Source organism: Podarcis melisellensis (assembly GCF_964234715.1).
Source record: "Podarcis melisellensis genome assembly, chromosome: 5".
NCBI classification, from domain to species: domain Eukaryota; kingdom Metazoa; phylum Chordata; class Lepidosauria; order Squamata; family Lacertidae; genus Podarcis; species Podarcis melisellensis.
Genome location: NC_138537.1, coordinates 36,562,444 through 36,580,469, shown reverse-complemented (window position 1 = coordinate 36,580,469; position 18,026 = coordinate 36,562,444). Strand labels below are relative to the sequence as shown.

Below are 18,026 nucleotides of genomic sequence, written 5' to 3'. Positions count from 1 at the left end.
GGCAATCCAGCAGAAGTCCTTTTAGGGGGTATGCAGGCTTCACAAAGCAAATTCTCCGAGAGCAACAGTGGTGTTAGCGGGATTTACATGTGAGCAAGGGCTTAATGCTGAAAGGGCAGCCAGAAGGGAGGGGGTTCGAAAAGAACATGTTCTGAAACTAGACCCCTATCTCTATCTCTCCCTCCCTCCCTCCCTCTCTCCCTCCCTCCCTCCCTCCCTCTCTCTCCAAAATGTGTCTCCTTCCTCAGGTTTAGGAAATGGATCCCTGCTGGGATTTCCTTTCAAAGGTGACTTGTAACCTACTCATTAGGGTAGATTTCTGCCGGGTACCCACAAACAGTGCCTTTGGCAGGGTCAGCCAAAAGTCGTGCGTGTGTTTCGCGTGCATGTTTGTACGGGTGTGCAATTTGGGTGAGGGGTAGAAAATACCCAGGGCACTTGGCGGCTGTAGCAGCAGTAGCGTTAGGACTTCTAAGAGGAAGGCAGGAGAGGCAATGCTCTGATGGGGACGATGGAGTTTCAGAAAGACCCCAGTGCAGTAGCCCTAGAAATGCTCTTGATAGTCCAGCCTGAGAAGAGGAAGATGGTGCAGAGGCTGCAGATGGACAGACAGACAGAGAGCCACGCTTCACATCAAAGCGAAGGTAAAGAAATCTGTGTTGGCTGGTTAGCTTGCAAGGATGGGAAGTGCAAACAAACTCGGTGGCAAGGGTTTAACTTTGCAGGATGAAAGTGGTAGGAGGGGGGAATAAAGGGAAGGAGGGAGCTATTTTTGCACATGCACTCCCACAAACAAGTTTTAACAAAACATGGGTATTCCCTTTGTCTGAGCTGCTTTTGCAAACTTTCAGCTTAGCTCCCTCCTACCAACCTTCCTGTGAAAATTGTTGTGAACCACCCTGTGAACTTTGGATGGTGGATGAGATAATAACAACAACAACAACAACAACAACGGGAAACACTGTTCCTGTTGCATCTCCATCTGGGAAGAAACCTCTGCAGCAGCACATCGGGCATAAACACAGCATTGTGCATAGTTACTGTGAAGGCAATGTCTTCACACTGTCCCTTCTCAATGTGAGAAGTTTTACAGTGTGAGAAACCTCCAAAGTTGTCATTCAGAAAATGTTCCCCGTCTGCAGACAGAACCAGTGACGGGGGCTGCTGAAACAGACAGTGATTCTGTAATTCAATCTCCTGTCTGTTGCCATCATAAACAAAGAGAACAAATGCTTGCAGTGTGTGTCTGTGTGTGCTAGCATGCATGAGTGTAATACAAGGAACTTTAGTATATAGCCTGATGCACATTTTGCAGGGGACATAATTGTAATGGTGACCTAAGTACTCTCCTTTCACAGTACAGAAACCAGTGAAATGGGTGACCTCAGAAAAATAATAGCAGCAGCTGTAGTAATGAAATATGATAATAATAGGATATTGCAACTGGGAAGAACAGGCATTTCCAGTTGCTAGGGTATGAGGGGAATTCATTTGTTACTCAGTGTATATCATTCTCCCCACAATATTTCTTCCCTCACCACAACACTGTGAGGTAGATTAGGCTAAGAGTGAGACTGGTCCAAGATCACCCATTGATAATACAGTGGTACCTCGGGATGCGAACAGGATCCATTCCTGAGCCCCGTTCGCATCCCAAACAGAACATAAGACACGATAGCACGTCTGTGCGTGCTTGGGTCACATTTCACCACTTCCGCGCATGCGCATGACATCATTTTGACTGCACATGTGCAAGCAGTGAAACCCGGAAGTAAAGCACTCTGTTACTTCTGGGTCGCCGCGGAGCGCAACCCGAAGCGCTCAACCTGAAGCGTATTTATCCCGAGGTATGTCTGTATACATCACACATATTTAATGCTGAAATGTGCTGTATAGCATTCAACACTCTAATACGGTAGATCAATGTTATTGTCCCTTTATTACAAATGGAGAGTGAGTGAATAGTGGCTTGCTTAAGGCCACTTTGTGAGTTCATGACTGAGGTAAAAATTGGTAAAATTTGAACCACCATCTTACCCACTACTACTAATTTTGTCCCTTTCTCCAAGAAACTCAGAAGCAACATACAACACTAGAATTTTGCACCACTTCAGCTACACTGAGGCAGCCCAGTTGCTAGGGAAGAGAAAGCGCCTACATACTATATACATAGTGTCAGGGAACTGCCATCGAAAGCGCCGGGGGCGCAAAGGCTCACTGAGGTTGAGAGAGGAGTAGCAGCGGAAGAGGGAACCAGTAGAGGGCGAGCAAGAACTCCAAGGGAAAGTGAGTCGGAGGGATGGCTCAGAGACGCTTCCAGCGAAAACAGTGGGGAGGTCTCAGGACCTCCTATAGGGACACCCACACCTCGCCGGAAACTGTCACGCCGAGAGGCCAGACGACGTGTTTCCGTTAAAGAGCTTTTATGTTGGAAACGATTCCGAAAGCAGCCACTTTCGGATTCTACTAGTGATTGACGCAGCCATGCTGGAGGGGCTCCGTCACAGGCAGAGGTTTGAAAACCTGATCAAACTCTGAGGGACTTGCATTTTACGCACAAGCAGCTCATCGTCCCATCACAGCAATCCGAAAGTCACCGAAAGCCAGCTTGTGCAGGGAGAAGCATCATGAGCAACCCAGCCGGAACCGGAGGAGCAGGAGCAGCTGGAGGGGGTCCAAGCCTGGAAGAAAGGTACAGGGCGTTGGAGATCCAGTTGGCGCTGCAAACGGCGAGGCTTGAGGAGAGGAGGGCTCAGGATGCAGAAAAGGGAAAGGAGAAAACCACCCCGCTCGCCAGAAAGGTGCCAGGATTGGTGCAGAAATTCGGGGGGGATCCCAGGAACTATCATGCCTTTAGAACAGAGATGCAATACGCTCTAAACTTGCAGTTTGATGACTTCCCCGACGAGGAATCGCGAGTGGCTTTTGTGATTGGCCATCTCGAATCCGGGGCGAAAGATTGGGTTAGACCCCTGATGGCAGCGAATAATGAGATCCTAAAGGACACGAGGAAGTTTTTTCGTGCCATGGACCTGATGTTTTCCAGCGATATTGAGCAGGGGGTGGTGCGAAGGCAGTTAATGGCTTGCCAGCAAGGAAGCAGATCTGTCCGTGAGTACTGGACTGAGTTTACTATGCTGATTCATAAATTGGGGTGGGACCTATCGGCGGAGCCCATCCAAATGCTTTTCGAAGAGGGGCTTTCTTCAACCGTCAAAGATGAGCTTTCCCGGGGGCCCAGGGCGGAGTCTATGGATCAGTTAACCAAATCTGCGCTGTGCATAGGAGCGCGCCAGGAGGCGAGGGCTTTGGAAAAGCGGGAAGGGAAAGGAGACCGTTGGAGGGAGTTCCGCATTCCAGACATTCCAGAGCCACCTTTCCCGCCGGCAGAGCCGATGGAAGTTGGAACAGCGCGGGCGCGCGCAGTTTCAAATCCCAGTGAAGGGCGGAAGAAGGAGGGAAGGAGCGCCAAGAGATGTTATCTCTGCCAACAGCCAGGGCACTTTGCCAGAGTCTGCCCACAAAGAAAGGAATGGCAAGGGATGGCAGGAGCTGTTGGGGGAAAGGAAGAGGAAGGCAAGGAGCAAGTAAAAGCCAACGCCTGGCTGCCACCGTCGGGGCACAGCAGCCAGGCCAAAGAGCAGTGAAAGTGCCCATGCCGGAACCTCCCAGACCCGCTTTAGTGATAGAGGTGTTACTAGAACTGCCAAACGGACACCCACTAAAGATCAAGGCGCTTTTGGATTCAGGCAGCTCCTGTAATTTCATGAGTAAGGAGTTTGCAGCTGAGCACCAGATACAGACCATCCCTTTAAGTAACCCCTTGCAGGTGACTACGATTGACGGCAGAGAGCTGTTGGGGGGAGAAGTTAGCCAACAGACTGTCCCGATGATAATGAGGGTGGCAAGGCACACCGAACAGATAGCGTTTAATGTGGCCATCCTGGGAGGAGCGCCCATCATTTTGGGGATGAGCTGGCTGGCGCTACACGATCCGCTAGTGGGCTGGCATCAGAGGGTGGTCTCCTTTGGGTCAGCGCATTGCCTAGAACACTGCAAGGAGGGGAAGGTTTCGGGAGGAGACAGAGTCACCCTAGCCGGGATGGAAGTAATGGACAAAGGGAAGGTGCCCCCGCAATACGCAGATCTGAGCAACGTATTCAGCGAAAGGGAAGCAGACAAACTGCCACCGCATAGACCCTTTGACTGTCAAATCAACCTACTCCCTGGGGCCCAACTCCCAGTAGGCAAGCTGTACGCCATGTCAGACAGGGAGATGCAGGAGCTGAGGGAGTTCATTGACAAAAACCTGAAGCGAGGTTTCATCAGAGAGTCCCGAGCGGTGGGGGGCAGCCCAGTGTTTTTTGTGGACAAAAAGAACACAGACAAACCGAGACTGGTGTGTGACTTTAGGGCCCTCAATGCAGTGTCGGAGCCCCTGGCTTTCCCTATGCCCCGAATTGATGACATTTTGACCAGAGTAAGGAAGGGAAAGATTTTTACAAAGCTGGACCTGCGGGGGGCGTACAATCTGATACGCATAAGGAAGGGAGATGAATGGAAGACCACCATGTTTACCCCTTTGGGAGCCTTTGAATACCTCGTTATGCCCTTCGGTCTACAAGGGGGCTCCGCGTGTTTTCAAGCTTTTATAAACCACGTTCTGGGACCTTTGCTCTACAAGAATTGTGTGGCCTTTTTAGACGACGTGTTGGTGTATTCGGAAGATGAGGAACAGCATGTGAGGGACGTTCGAGAAGTGTTGGGCAGGCTGCAAGCCAACCAGCTGTGGGTGAAACTGGAGAAGTGCCAGTTTCATACCAAGGAGGTGGAATTCCTGGGGTACCGCTTGTCAGACAAGGGATTGGCCATGGATCCAGGCAAGGTCCAAGCGGTACTGGAATGGAAGACACCGAAGACCAAGAAGGACGTGCAAAGATTCTTGGGGTTTGGGAACTTTTATCGGAAGTTCATCAAGAACTTTGCCCACTTGACGGTGCCCATTACCGACTGCCTCAGCAGCAAGAAGAAATTTGTTTGGACGGTAGAGGCGGATCGAGCCTTTGAAGAACTGAAAAGGGCTTTCGCCTCGGAAGAACAACTTCTGCATGTGGATTTACGAAAACCCATGAGAGTGGAAACCGATGCATCCGACCGGGCGGTAGGGGCGGTCCTTCTTCAACCGGGGAGGAGTGCGTCGGAGTGGAGACCATGTGCCTTCTTCTCGCGGAAGTTGAATAAATCCGAGAGGAATTACACGGTGTATGACAGGGAACTACTTGCCATTCACGAAGCATTCCGGAGGTGGAGACATTTATTAATTGGGGCACAACACAAGGTGCAAGTGTGCACCGACCACAAGAATTTAGAGTATTGGAGAACAGCTCGAGTGCTCAACCAACGACAAGTGAGATGGGCACAGGAATTCTCCAAATTCAACTTTGAAATTTGTTATGTGCCAGGCCCAGAAAACGTCAGGGCGGACGCGCTCTCACGCAAACCAGAGTATTGGGAAGGGGAGGGGGTGATCGAAGAGAGACATGTCATCCCTGAGGACCGCTGGGTGTGTGGGGCGGCGCTGGTGGGGCAACGAGAACTGGTAGAGGAAACGGAAAATGATGAATATGCCCAGGATAAGCTCAGAGGTCTCAGGGGGGAGGGCGAGAGCCCCGGAGGTTTTGAGGAAAGAAATGGGGCATTGTATTACAAAGGGGCACTGTATATACCCGAAGGTGAATTGAGGGGGAGAGTACTCAAGCAGTTGCATGATAGCCCCACGGCGGGACATTTTGGACAACACAAGACCATGTGGTTGGTTACCAGGGAATTTTGGTGGCCTAAGGTGAGGGAAGATGTAAGGGAGTATGTAAGAGGGTGTGACCAATGTCAGCGAGCCAAAGGGGAAAGAAGGGCGCCGGCAGGGTTATTAGAACCATTACCCACACCAGAACGGCCTTGGGAAGCGATATCAATAGATTTTATGACGGATCTGCCAAAGTCCAAGGGGAAAACAGCCATCATGGTAGTAGTAGACCTGTTAACTAAGATGTGCCACTTTGTAGCATGCTCACATGCAGTCACAGCGGAAGAAACAGCGAAGTTGTTTGTAGAACACATCTTTAGGTTGCACGGGGCTCCCTTGAGGGTGATCTCAGATCGCGGCAAACAATTTACTTCCAGGTTCTGGAGGAAGCTCATGAGCTTGCTGCACGTGGAAGTCAATTTTTCAACTGCCCGGCACCCTGAAACCAACGGGCAGGCGGAAAGAGCAAATGGCATTCTTCAACAATATCTGAGGTGTTATGTCAATGACAGAGAGAACGATTGGGTCGAAAAGTTGGCGTTGGCAGAATTTGCCTACAATAATGCGGAGAATGTGTCCACAGGGATGAGTCCCTTTTTGGCAAATTACGGGTGTCACCCCAGGGCATTTCCAGGGGAAGGAGGGGAGAGATGGAGCGTCCCAGCGGCTGAACATTTTGTAGAAGAGATGGAAGCGATCCATCATCAGCTCCAGCTCAACTTAGAAAGGGCTAAGGCACAATATAAGAAGCAGGCAGACAAGAACAGAAGGGAAGGTGAAACCATAAGGGTGGGGGATCAAGTGTGGTTGTCAACCCAAGGGTTGCCGTTCAAAGGGGGTTGTAAGAAATTGAGGCCCAGAAGATTGGGACCCTTTGAGGTCATTCAGCAGGTCAACCCGGTAGCTTTCAAACTCCGATTACCCAACCACATGAAATTGCACCCAGTGTTCCACAGGTCGTTACTGTCACCATACAGGGGGGGGCGTGAAGGGGAGTACGTCAGGGGACCAGCCTTGGAAGAGAGGGAACGCCGCAACCATGTAGCGGAAATCCTCGATTCCAGGTGGAAGGGAAATCAGGTGGAGTATTTGGTGGCGTGGGAAGGGGAACCGGAGTCAGAAAACACCTGGGTGAATGCAGAGGAAGTCAATGACGAGGTTTTAACAGAAACGTTCCACCAAAGGTTCCCGAGGAAACCTCAGCCGATAGCAAGGTTTAGGAGGGAGTATTTCGGCACCACCGATGAGGAAGAGGAAATGGAAGGGTTCGCGGAGTCGGAGTTGGAAGAGGGAGTGGACTCCGATGACGAAGATTACCGAGAGAGTAGGAACAGCAACAAGTGGAGGGAAGTGTTCGCGACGTCGGAAGACGAAGGAGGTTCTTTCAGGGGTTTTACCTCCTCACCGCCAGTAGGGGAGGAGACGGGAGGGGGTGAAGGGGGCCCTGGAGGGGAGGTGGATGTCAGGGAACTGCCATCGAAAGCGCCGGGGGCGCAAAGGCTCACTGAGGTTGAGAGAGGAGTAGCAGCGGAAGAGGGAACCAGTAGAGGGCGAGCAAGAACTCCAAGGGAAAGTGAGTCGGAGGGATGGCTCAGAGACGCTTCCAGCGAAAACAGTGGGGAGGTCTCAGGACCTCCTATAGGGACACCCACACCTCGCCGGAAACTGTCACGCCGAGAGGCCAGACGACGTGTTTCCGTTAAAGAGCTTTTATGTTGGAAACGATTCCGAAAGCAGCCACTTTCGGATTCTACTAGTGATTGACGCAGCCATGCTGGAGGGGCTCCGTCACAGGCAGAGGTTTGAAAACCTGATCAAACTCTGAGGGACTTGCATTTTACGCACAAGCAGCTCATCGTCCCATCACACATAGGTACAATGCCTACATAAACCGTAAACAAGAGCACAACGCGCAACATTCCCAGAACATCCTAGACTGCCACAACAAAGAGCAGCCTATTGGGAAATGAAATGCTCAAGATTTTAATGGTGATGCATCACTGTGGAATTATTAGGAGAGAACAGAATTGTTGGGAAGGCTGTGGCCCTTGTGCCTGCTCAATCTGCTGTCCAGGTGATGGACAATGTCAGGACCTCTACTTTCCCTTCTTGGGGATCTTTACCTTTCAGCTGGACTTAGGCCAGGCAGCCTTTCAAACACATTGTCACGCTGATAGTAGCTCTAGGGAAGGGAGTTGTGTGTGACTGATTCCTTAAATTCCACCTTGACCACTGAAAACTTCACAGAGATTGGGCACTCCTCTTGATTGCCCACATCCCTGAAGTTCATTTGGCCTTCACCAAGGACCAAGCCTATCTTGTGGCAGACCCTGCCCTGTGGCCCTCCCCACTAATAAAGGTTCAGCTGGAATCATGCCTCCCTTTTTTGAGACGTCTTTTGAAAATTGTATTGTTTGTTCAGGCCTTTACAATGGGAAGTTTCTTTTTTGACCCATCAGTATTTATTAATGTTTTGTTGATGTTTTTATAATGTTATTATGAATACTTTTGTTGATTTGATTCTCCTATGTTGCACACTCTCTTGATATTTTTTATGAAAGTGTGGATTATAAATCATCAAATAAATAAGGGGGATGGAAATATTAGGTTCCCTGTCCCCAACCCCCTTCTCCCTGCCATGCATCATGTCTCCATTCAAAATAGGGGAGACCTGCAATTGTTTTTAGAAAAAAAAGAGCAAGATTATTTTGGGAGCTCCATGGAGCATCAACTTAATGCCCAGCTGGAATGAGTAGAGGGCTTGAGGAGAGAAGCTCAAGCAGGGCAAGCAGAGGATGCTAGGAAGATTCAGCTTCCCCCACCCTACCCACACACCTCTCTTGCTCATTAAATTGTATTTCTTAACTCCTGCTTTCTTTGTGAGTGGAGCAGATGTAGGAGTTGTGTTAAAGAAAAACAATGACATGTTAAAGCAAATGCAAATTCTGTGCTAGATTGTCACCATTATTTATTTTTGATTGGTCTTTCAGTAATATACATATGGTATAAAGTCACAAAATAAAAATTGAATATAAAGAAGAAAAACTAAAACAACACACACACACACATTCCAAAAGGCAGGCAAGTCATCATTTTTATTCTTAAGTATAGTTAATGTTGCATTCATTTTGTGTTGTTCCTGCAGAGTTCAATGTCAGAATAATGTCACTATTTTCAATGGCCAGAAGAGATTGAGATATCCATGGACAAAGTTCAGAGCAGAAATATAAATGTAACATCCCAATTTGTGCTGATGCATTAGGTGTTTACGTGTTTCATAAACCTGATGTGTTGTGGCCATTATTTATAACGAAAACTGTCTGTCTGCAATATCAAGCCATTCCAAATTCCCTTAGGCAGGCTGTTCACTCATCACTCCGCCGTGGTGCCCTGGTCAGCTGCAGCGAGGTGGATCAGTCAAAGCACTCAGGGTTGTATGTTTGTTTCCAAACAAGGAAGAGTAGCAGGGATATGGTCACGAAACAAACACAGAAGGAGATTTTGGCCTTGAGAATGAGCCAACACATTTCAGAAGTTACCCTGGGGAGGTTTGGAGAGGGGTGGGAGTGTTTTTGTTCTAGCCAGCCCATTTGTTCATTCCTTCCTTTGGGAAAATGCTGTACATTTAATTTAAACTAACAGCTGCATACACACACCCTAGCACAGAAAGAGTTTGAAAAGGAATATATTGTTGCACAACATCCCCATCTCTGAGCAGTGTAAGATTCCAGGGCTTCAAATCGCTTACCTACGGTTTGGTTTCCTTGGAATGAGGGGCTGGGAATATTGTGGTGTCTGTTTGCCATATGGTTTATTTACACATATATACAGACTGAGTCTATGATGAAAGAGCTCACAGCATTAATACCCCAGAAGGACTTGCATCTCCCATAGCCACAACCCTTGACATGACTCTCAGGCATCTACTTGCTTGTAGCCCAGTCCACTCTCTCCACTCTGGCCTTTGTCCTTCTCACTACCAGCCACTACCAGCCGATTTGCCCTCACACGCAGAGCAGGTTCCTTTCTTATACTAAAGACCCATACCTAGGGCCATTACCAAGAAGCTAGCCTGGCTATTCCAACAACTGAATCCTCCATGAGAGTTTAACCCTTGCTGGATCCAGGAATTAGAAGGACTCAGGCATCCAGCCTAATTTTGCACGCATGCACACACCAAAAAACCCCACACAGTTCTAGGCAAAATCTCCAAGCGCTCCAAAGCTTTGACTCCTCTTTTGTCACCAGTTCTGCAATCCAGGCTGTGTCATGATCCTGTGATCACACCTTTATGGTGCCAGGGGCAGGCTTTCAATTCTTAGTGAAACCTCAGAGGTCAAAGGGAGAGCTGAGCAGGACTTCAGTGCCTCCAGCTTCTCAGGATTTGCAGGAGGACAATAAGACTGTAACTCTTTACCCAGCTACCTGGAAACAAATCCCATGGAGGCCAGTGGGACTTAACTTCAGAGAAGACATCTAGAAGATTGCACTGTAAAGGATGAAAAATAAGCATACATATGCACATTTCTTTAATTTATAAAGGGAAACCATTCTAATTTCCTTAGCTCAGCCTTTTTAAAAACAATAACAACCCAGCTAAGAATTTGTCTTTGACTTCATCCAACTATTTATACCTTTGGAAGAACAGTGAGCTTTTGCAGGTATGCCTTAAGAGCAGTCCTAGTAGTAGATCATATACACAAAGGCTACTAGTGCTCTGTTGTTGTAGCTGTCCATGATTAAATACTCTTCTAGGGGATGGTGAATTCATTATGCTAGCCTAGTGGCTTTTAGGCTTGGGTTTCTAAGCAGTTTGGTTAGTTCGCTAGTTGGACAAATCCAAAATGTTATGAGCAATATCTGATGTTAATCATGCTCAAAGTAGACCCATTGACTTGGATAAGTTAACTCCATTGATTGAAACTCCCTGCCTATCGACATCAGTAGGCGCCTTTGCTGTATTCATTTCAGTGCCTGCTTTAAAACATTTTTGTTTTCCAGGCACGGAAATGTTGACATGTTTTAATCGATTTTTAGTTCACTGCTTATTTTAATTGTAAAGTTTTTAATTAATTGTTCTTAACTTCTTTATTGATAATTTTAATATTTCTTGTAAGCCACTTAAAGGTTTTGTTACAATCCAACAGTACATAATTTTTGTTAAATAAATAACACAATTTACTGGTTGTTGTTTTTTAGGCTTTCGAGGGGATGGCAATGCAAACAACAAACTAGGAAATGAGCTTCATGGTATGTCATTTTCTCTCACCCTTTGAGTTTCCATGTGAGAAATGCAGTGCAGATCAGTGTATTCTAATACCCATTAAAGGCAGCCATACCATGTTGATAGAGGCTGTAGGGTCTCTTGGAGGTTTAATCATTAGCTCCGAATATTTTGCTGCCTGAAATATAAGGTCCAAATGCTGTCACCACTCACAGAGGCTGCTCAGATACTGTAAACAACTGGCAATCTGCTCCCATTTAATGGTATTGCAAAATCTGTCCTTACTCAGCCTAACAGTAGAGACGGTCCTGATGCCCATAGCAACATGGCGGCATTTGCAGAGCTAGCGATTTCTGTGCTGAAGGCAGTCTGGGGGAGAGAGCTCCCAAAGTCCCGAATTACAGAAACAGCCAAGTACAGATATTAGCAGCCTGAATTAAGAAACCCAGATATTAGGCCGTGTGCATAACTCTTCAGTATTTTCCAAACTTGCTTCTCCAGCTGGTTTTGGACTACAACTCCCATCTTCCCTAGCTAGCAAGACCAGTAGTCAGGGAAGATGGGAAATGAAATTGAAAAGCAGCTGGAGACCAAGTTTGGGAAACGTGAGATAATTCCATTTTGCTCATCTCAAACCACAGTACAAGAGGCAGAGTCATTCTGCTCCTCGTTCTATAAAAGCTGCCCCAGAGCAGGAGTCCTAGCAAAGGAACTACCAAGAATCTGGGCATGAAATTTTCAGATCAGAGGGAAATAGGCTCTTTAGCTTTACAACCGGATCTAACAAGACTTTACAGCGGCTTCCACCAACTCATAGGTATTCACTGAAGATCTCCAGTTGTATTGCCAGAAATCTTCATGCACCAAGCATGGAGGTGTCAACAAATCAATTTCAGGCAGTGTAGTGAGATTACTGTACTTATGAAGTCTGACACCGTGAAGCAGCCGGTGCTCCTACAGTATTTCTGAATGCTATGATGCAATTGCAGATTGAGCCATATTAAAACAAACACATGGGCCGTCATCACACACATTGCAGCGATATCTCATCATCTTTCATGGGTCTGAGCCATGCCAGCCATAAGATACGTGGTACCCAGAATGGCAAACACATTGCTGAAATGCTCCAGCTTCTCTCTGGGGACTGCCAATATACTGATCTTTGAAAGAAAAGGGATGCAACTCAGTGTGTCCATTGATGTAGACTGGTCTATCTTCCATGCTTGGAGGGGGGAAGTGGACTAGTATTTTAAATCAAAATTATATAAAACCACGGACCTGTTAAAATATGAGTGTGTGTGTTCTGTGAATGCACAGAGTGGGGATTGAATCCATTATCCTTGCTGCCAAGTTGCATTCATCAAAAGTTGGAGCAGAGTCTACATATATACAATTACACAAATCATAGGATTATAGAGTTGGGTGGTACATCAAGGGTCATCTAGTCCAACCCCCTGCAATGCAGGAATCTCAGCTAAAGCATCCATGACAGATGGCAAAAGCTACTTTTCACAGTTATCTTACTTGTACCATGTACATGTGTTGGCTCTATTCAAACCATGGGTTGGACATAAGGAGGTGATGTTCAATTTCAGTTGGAGAAGAACAGGCAACTGGTGTTTGGGAGGGGAAATGGAATGACCTATCCTGGAGGAGGGTATGGTTGGCTGGCTGGGACTTTAAACAGGAACACCCTGCTAATAATGATACTCTTCAATCTTTTGCCACTAGTCCAACTTGCATTTTCCCTGCTTTTGCATGGACTTTGCCCCTGTTTCATAGGTTGTTTTCTTGTCACTAAAGCTTTCCTTCCATCACCAGGCCATGCAGCTCAGATGCAGCAAGTCATTACTTCCTGCTCTGCCCAAGGTATGTGATAAACCAATGAACTGTCTGATAGTGCCCTTTGCTACAAGTTACTGGGAGTGAGCTTTTACCTTAGAATATCATAAAATAGTAGAGCATTTAGAGATGTTTGAACAGAGCAAAAAATGGCATCCTATTTTGGGAAATCACCATGACCAGATGTTACAAAATTACAGAGGTTGAAAGAAGAAAAAAAACTCAATAAAATTAATCTCTGAAAGCAGGATTAAGATGAGGGAAGGCCTACTTTAAAAAAAAAATCCTGCATGCCTGATCAATCTAAATATGCCTGAGGGAGGCAAAATGTAGTTGCTAAAGGAGTATGTAATGCAATCTCAAAAGCATTTTAAACTACTTTTTTCCTGATGATTTCTCATTATAACAATAAATACTTAAAGATCCAAAATTATAGAACTTCTATTCATTTTTTAAAAAGTTTGCATTATAAAATGAAGAAAAAACAGACATATTTCAATAATCTAGCATTCGGTCTTCATAAATAGTCTGTCAGATGCCCCTTGGATAGGACTGCCATATGTCTGGATTTTCCTGGACGTTACCAGGATTTCAAAAGTGGAATTGATGTCAGAAGGGCAGTGTTTTGTCCTGGATCTTAGGTAAGTAAAAAAATCATGTTTTTTGGTGTTTTTGTAAAACAAAACAAAAAACAACAACTCAACTTTCAGGGTGTCCCGGTTTTTGCTTTGTGACAACCCTACCCTTGGAGGAAGAACATTATACAGATAGTTTTCTAATCCTCCAAAAGAGAATGGCCATCATGAAGTGATATAGCACATTCTTTGCATGCAATGTTCACAGGTTCAATTCCTGCAATCCCCAGTAGGTCCCTCAGAAAACTCCTATAGCTATGCCCACCAAAGCAGCCATTTTATGAATGGGCTGCTTTCCATGGCAGCCATTTTGTGAGTGTCCACTGCTTTTTCTCAAAATTCCCTTGCACTAGATAGACCAGGGATTTGACTTGTCGTTAGGCAGCTTCCTATGATCTTCTTAGAGGCTACGACTTTTTGCTGCAAATCTGCTCCAGAAGAAGTTTTTTCTTCTTTTTTGACGGCATTCTTGTCAAAACTTCCTCTCTTTTCCAACACATGAAAGAAACAGGACACGAAATTAATTTTGCAGATTCCAAATTGCTCTTTAACATGGAACATCACCACAAGAGAATAATCATGGAAGCCATCGAGATAGAGAAACACCCTCACAACATGAACAAGCGTGACGACACATCCCGCTTGCCAGACATCTGGAAATTAGCCCTCCCCACAAAAACTGACACCAGATCCAGAGGCACACAGAACGCCATCACCAATCAACCACACCAGACCCAAACCCAGACCCTCTCCACAGATAAATTACAGACACCATCCAGTAGCCAAACCATGGTGGCACCTCCGGATGCTGCACCCCCCTGCAATCCCTACACAGATCTGGCTGACACAGGCCACAAAACCACAGCTCGCCCCTATACACGAAGCCAAGCCAGAGCACAACTAAGTGCAGTACAGCCATCTTCTCAGAAAAACTCTTCACAAAGTTCAAGAGGTCAAGACACAAAGACTTTAGCAACTAATCCACACCTAATGACCCACCTAAGTGGTACTCAGGATATCACTCAAGAAATCACTCAAGATATCCCTCAAGTAATTAAGGAACAAAAGAAGAAAAGGCACACTAGCCTGGGAACTTCCTCTCTGCCCAGAACATTGGAGGCTATACACCACACCCCCTCAACAGTATTTATAGGAACTCAAACACTGAGATCCTGCTCTGTTCCAGTAACAAGAAGCCGAAAGCACCAGCCTGAAGATGACGAGTGAGACCTCGTCGAAACGTCGCCTAGACACCCCAACTTTTACACGGGAAGACACCCGAGGACACCAAAACCTGCATTCCTGTACCCGTGAAAATCTACGAAAGCATATATATATATATATATATATATAGCAAGCCCAATTGTAAGCCATACCTTGTGGAGAAAGAGTAGAAAAGATTCAATAAACTAAAAGAGAACTGGAAGAAGTAAGAATGAAGGACTGACAGGGCAATTACTTGACTTCATTGTCTGCAAAGAAACTACAGAACATCTGTTAAGTGCCCAGAGGCTCCCAGTCAAATTTCTCTGTTTGATGAGGAAATATCAAACACAAAGGGGTATACAACTGTCAAAATATGTCTTGATTGAAGAAAGTCCCTCATGGTTCCCTTCTAAGAGAGGCTGAGAAATGAGTATTGGCTTGAGGTAGTTATACATCTGAACTTTTGAATAGCTTATACTGAAAGCAAGCATAAAGGAAGCATATTTATGTGGGTAGCCAGCTCATAAACTTTCTAAACAGAGTGTTGCCCCCTCTGCAGAGGAAGCTGTGTGGATTCAAAGCACTGGAGGAAGGACTTTGAATCCACACAGCTTCCTCCAGCTGCCTTGTCTGCACCAGACAGCTCCTGACAGCAAACTCTCTAGTGTACTAATCCTCCCACTTGCAAAGGAACAATTCCTTTCAGTTCCTGATTGTTCTGGATTGTGACTTGGATTGTCCTGGTTGTGACTTGGAAAAAAATGGCCTTTTCTGCCATTTTGTTTTGTATGGGAATGTAACCAGTGTTGCACAAACGGACACCTGCTTGTTTAAGAGGGCTTTCCGGCTGTCCTTCTCCCCACTGCAACCCCTTTGCCCCTTGAAGGCCTGGAATGTGGCACAGGGAGTGGTAGCGGGAGGAGAGAATTACCCAAAACTACTTTCATTCCCACTATCACTGCAGCTCTTAGCATTTTGGGGTTTCAGTAGGAAGGAGGAATGCAGGATTATCCTAACACTTTCATCCTTGGGCTCTCACTGCCTTGGATGCAAGGCATGATGCTTACATGCTGAATTACGTTTCCGGGTACTGACCAGCTTCAAAAATTCTTGCTTGTTTCAGGAACCCACGTGACAGTAGAAGTACATGCTAGAAATTCTACCCCACAGTTGTTCAAAAAACTCTCCTTTGGGAAAGGTATGCCGCTTTTAAAAATCAATATTTTGTTTTGGAACCATTCTTACACATTTTTTTTTGTTCCCTTGTTCTCGCAGCAATAAAAATAAATTGACTGGTTCCTTGATAAAGGCAAAATATCTCATATGAAATGAAATGAAAGAGGAAGTCCTCAAATCTTCTGCAGACTCGCTAGGTAGCCTTAGGAAAGATATTTTCTCTTATCCACAATTCCTCCACTGTGATATGTGGGATATTAATAGTGGCCTACCTTCGCAGACGGTCTGATGGTCACAACACCAGACCCCACAAATACAGCAATCACCCTAACCAAGGAACTCAACACATTCACAGTGGTGTTGGGCTTACAAGTAAACTTTGCCAAGAATGAGGCTATGTGTTTCAACACCCCACCTCATATACAAAAAGAGTTTTCCAACATCACAAAGATAAAAATCTGCCATACCAAATTCAGATACTTAGAGGTACAAATAACTAGAAACCTCAACAAACTATACCTCCACAACTACAAAGCCTGACCTGAGGAGATGGAACCATATTATCTTCACTCTGTCAGATAAAATAGCCATGATCAAAATGATCACCCTTCCAAAATTGACCTACCTATTCCATACCCGTCCAATCTGAATTCCACAAACCCAACTCCACTAATGGCAGAAAAGAATACACTCGTTTATTTTCTCATACAAAAAGCTTCAGTCACTTTTGCACTTTTATTATTGGAGAATTGTTCCATCTTTGTAGGGCCAATTTCCCAACCTTTCCTCTTACTATATTCAGTAGGAGAGAGGGAGAAAGAGAGCAAGAAGTAAATAAGTAAAATCTTCCACATATGAGACTATACTCAAGCCCTTTAAAATGGTTTGGGCATATTAGTGAGCTGATATCCCAGAGATGATGGGAACACAAATAGTTGAGAGTTCAACATATGTCCTCAACCCATGGCAAAAGAAACACTTGCAGCATGCTTTTCACACGATCATATGTTCATGGCTGCCACACCACACTGAGACTAGGAAAATGCCATGTGGGGTTTTAGTGTGATGACCTCTTGAACAAATCAGTGTCAATTAATTAAGTACTTGTTCTGTAGGCCTACTCTCCTTTCTCACTTCTCTTTCGTCTTTCTACTTCAATTCATTTTACATCCGTTCACCTATCTCACATGCTTTTCACAATTTCATAGGTTTTCCGGAGAACAGAAAACGCAGACCCCGTCCACCGGGTTTGAAAGACCAGCATGGTAACTATAGAGTTGTATTATACCATCGCTCCTACTCCTACAGTACAGAGTTTATAGAGGAAACAACAATATACAAAACGGAAAGCATCCTTTTAAGAAAAAAATGCGCACACAAAACAAATGGAGTTCAGAGCCAAGTTTGCATTCAGCACCCAAGGCTGCCCATGTAGTGCTCCTTGCCACATGTTCACCATTGGACAGTTTTTCTGTGCTGCCAGCTCTGTTATCTTTGAAGTGGTTTGGGAACTGACCTGACAGCACTTTCCATCTGTTTAGATGGCAATCCTCATGAGCAGCAGCAGCAGCATTGTTGCCACCCACAGCTCCCCAGAAAGATGCCTTGGACTGCATACACAACGTACATTTAAATCACATGGCTTTCCCCAAAGGACCCTGGGAACTGTAGTTTATCTTTCCCAGAGCTACAGCTCCCAGAAACCATAACAAACCACGGGATTCTTTGGGGGAAGTAATGGGCTTTAAAAAAATTGTGTATGCAACATATGGAACAAGGGGTGAGTCCTCTCTGATGACTCAGAGCAAGGATGCTGGTGCCGATGAGTTCCAGGAGGCTAAACTTACTAAGCTTTTGAAAATGCCATCAATGCATTGGCAATTTGGCTGAGAAGGAAATCCTGCTCTCAGATTACACCTCCACATTTCTTAGTTACAAATACAGCTGATTATTAGGGAGTGAACGTATAAAGCACAGCAGCCATGGTAGAGATCAGCATCTGGCATCCTAGGCCACTGTCCCAGTGTTCCAGCAGGGTCCACCGGAACTTAAGCCTGTGTTGGACCCTCCATCTTGAGCATCTGGGCCTGTGAGCCTCCATTTTAATGTCCCACAGCACCCTGAAGTGAACACTGCACGC

General features: G+C 45.9%; 1 protein-coding gene across 2 annotated transcripts in view; it reads left to right on the top strand.

Annotated features, from left to right (window-relative positions):
• Positions 1-231: 231 nt before the first annotated feature.
• Positions 232-18,026, top strand: part of KY (kyphoscoliosis peptidase) — a 39,235-nt gene continuing 21,440 nt past the window's right edge. Inside the window, exons 1-5 of one of the 2 annotated variants that reach the window (XM_081910409.1) lie at positions 232-644; positions 11,003-11,053; positions 12,849-12,896; positions 15,834-15,908; positions 17,104-17,151. In XM_081910409.1, coding sequence (XP_081766535.1) covers positions 503-644; positions 11,003-11,053; positions 12,849-12,896; positions 15,834-15,908; positions 17,104-17,151 — 364 coding nt within the window. In that variant the 5' untranslated portion in view covers positions 232-502. Of the gene's footprint in view, positions 645-11,002; positions 11,054-12,848; positions 12,897-15,833; positions 15,909-17,094; positions 17,152-18,026 lie in introns of both variants that reach the window. The other variant, XM_081910408.1, reaches the window with a different exon arrangement.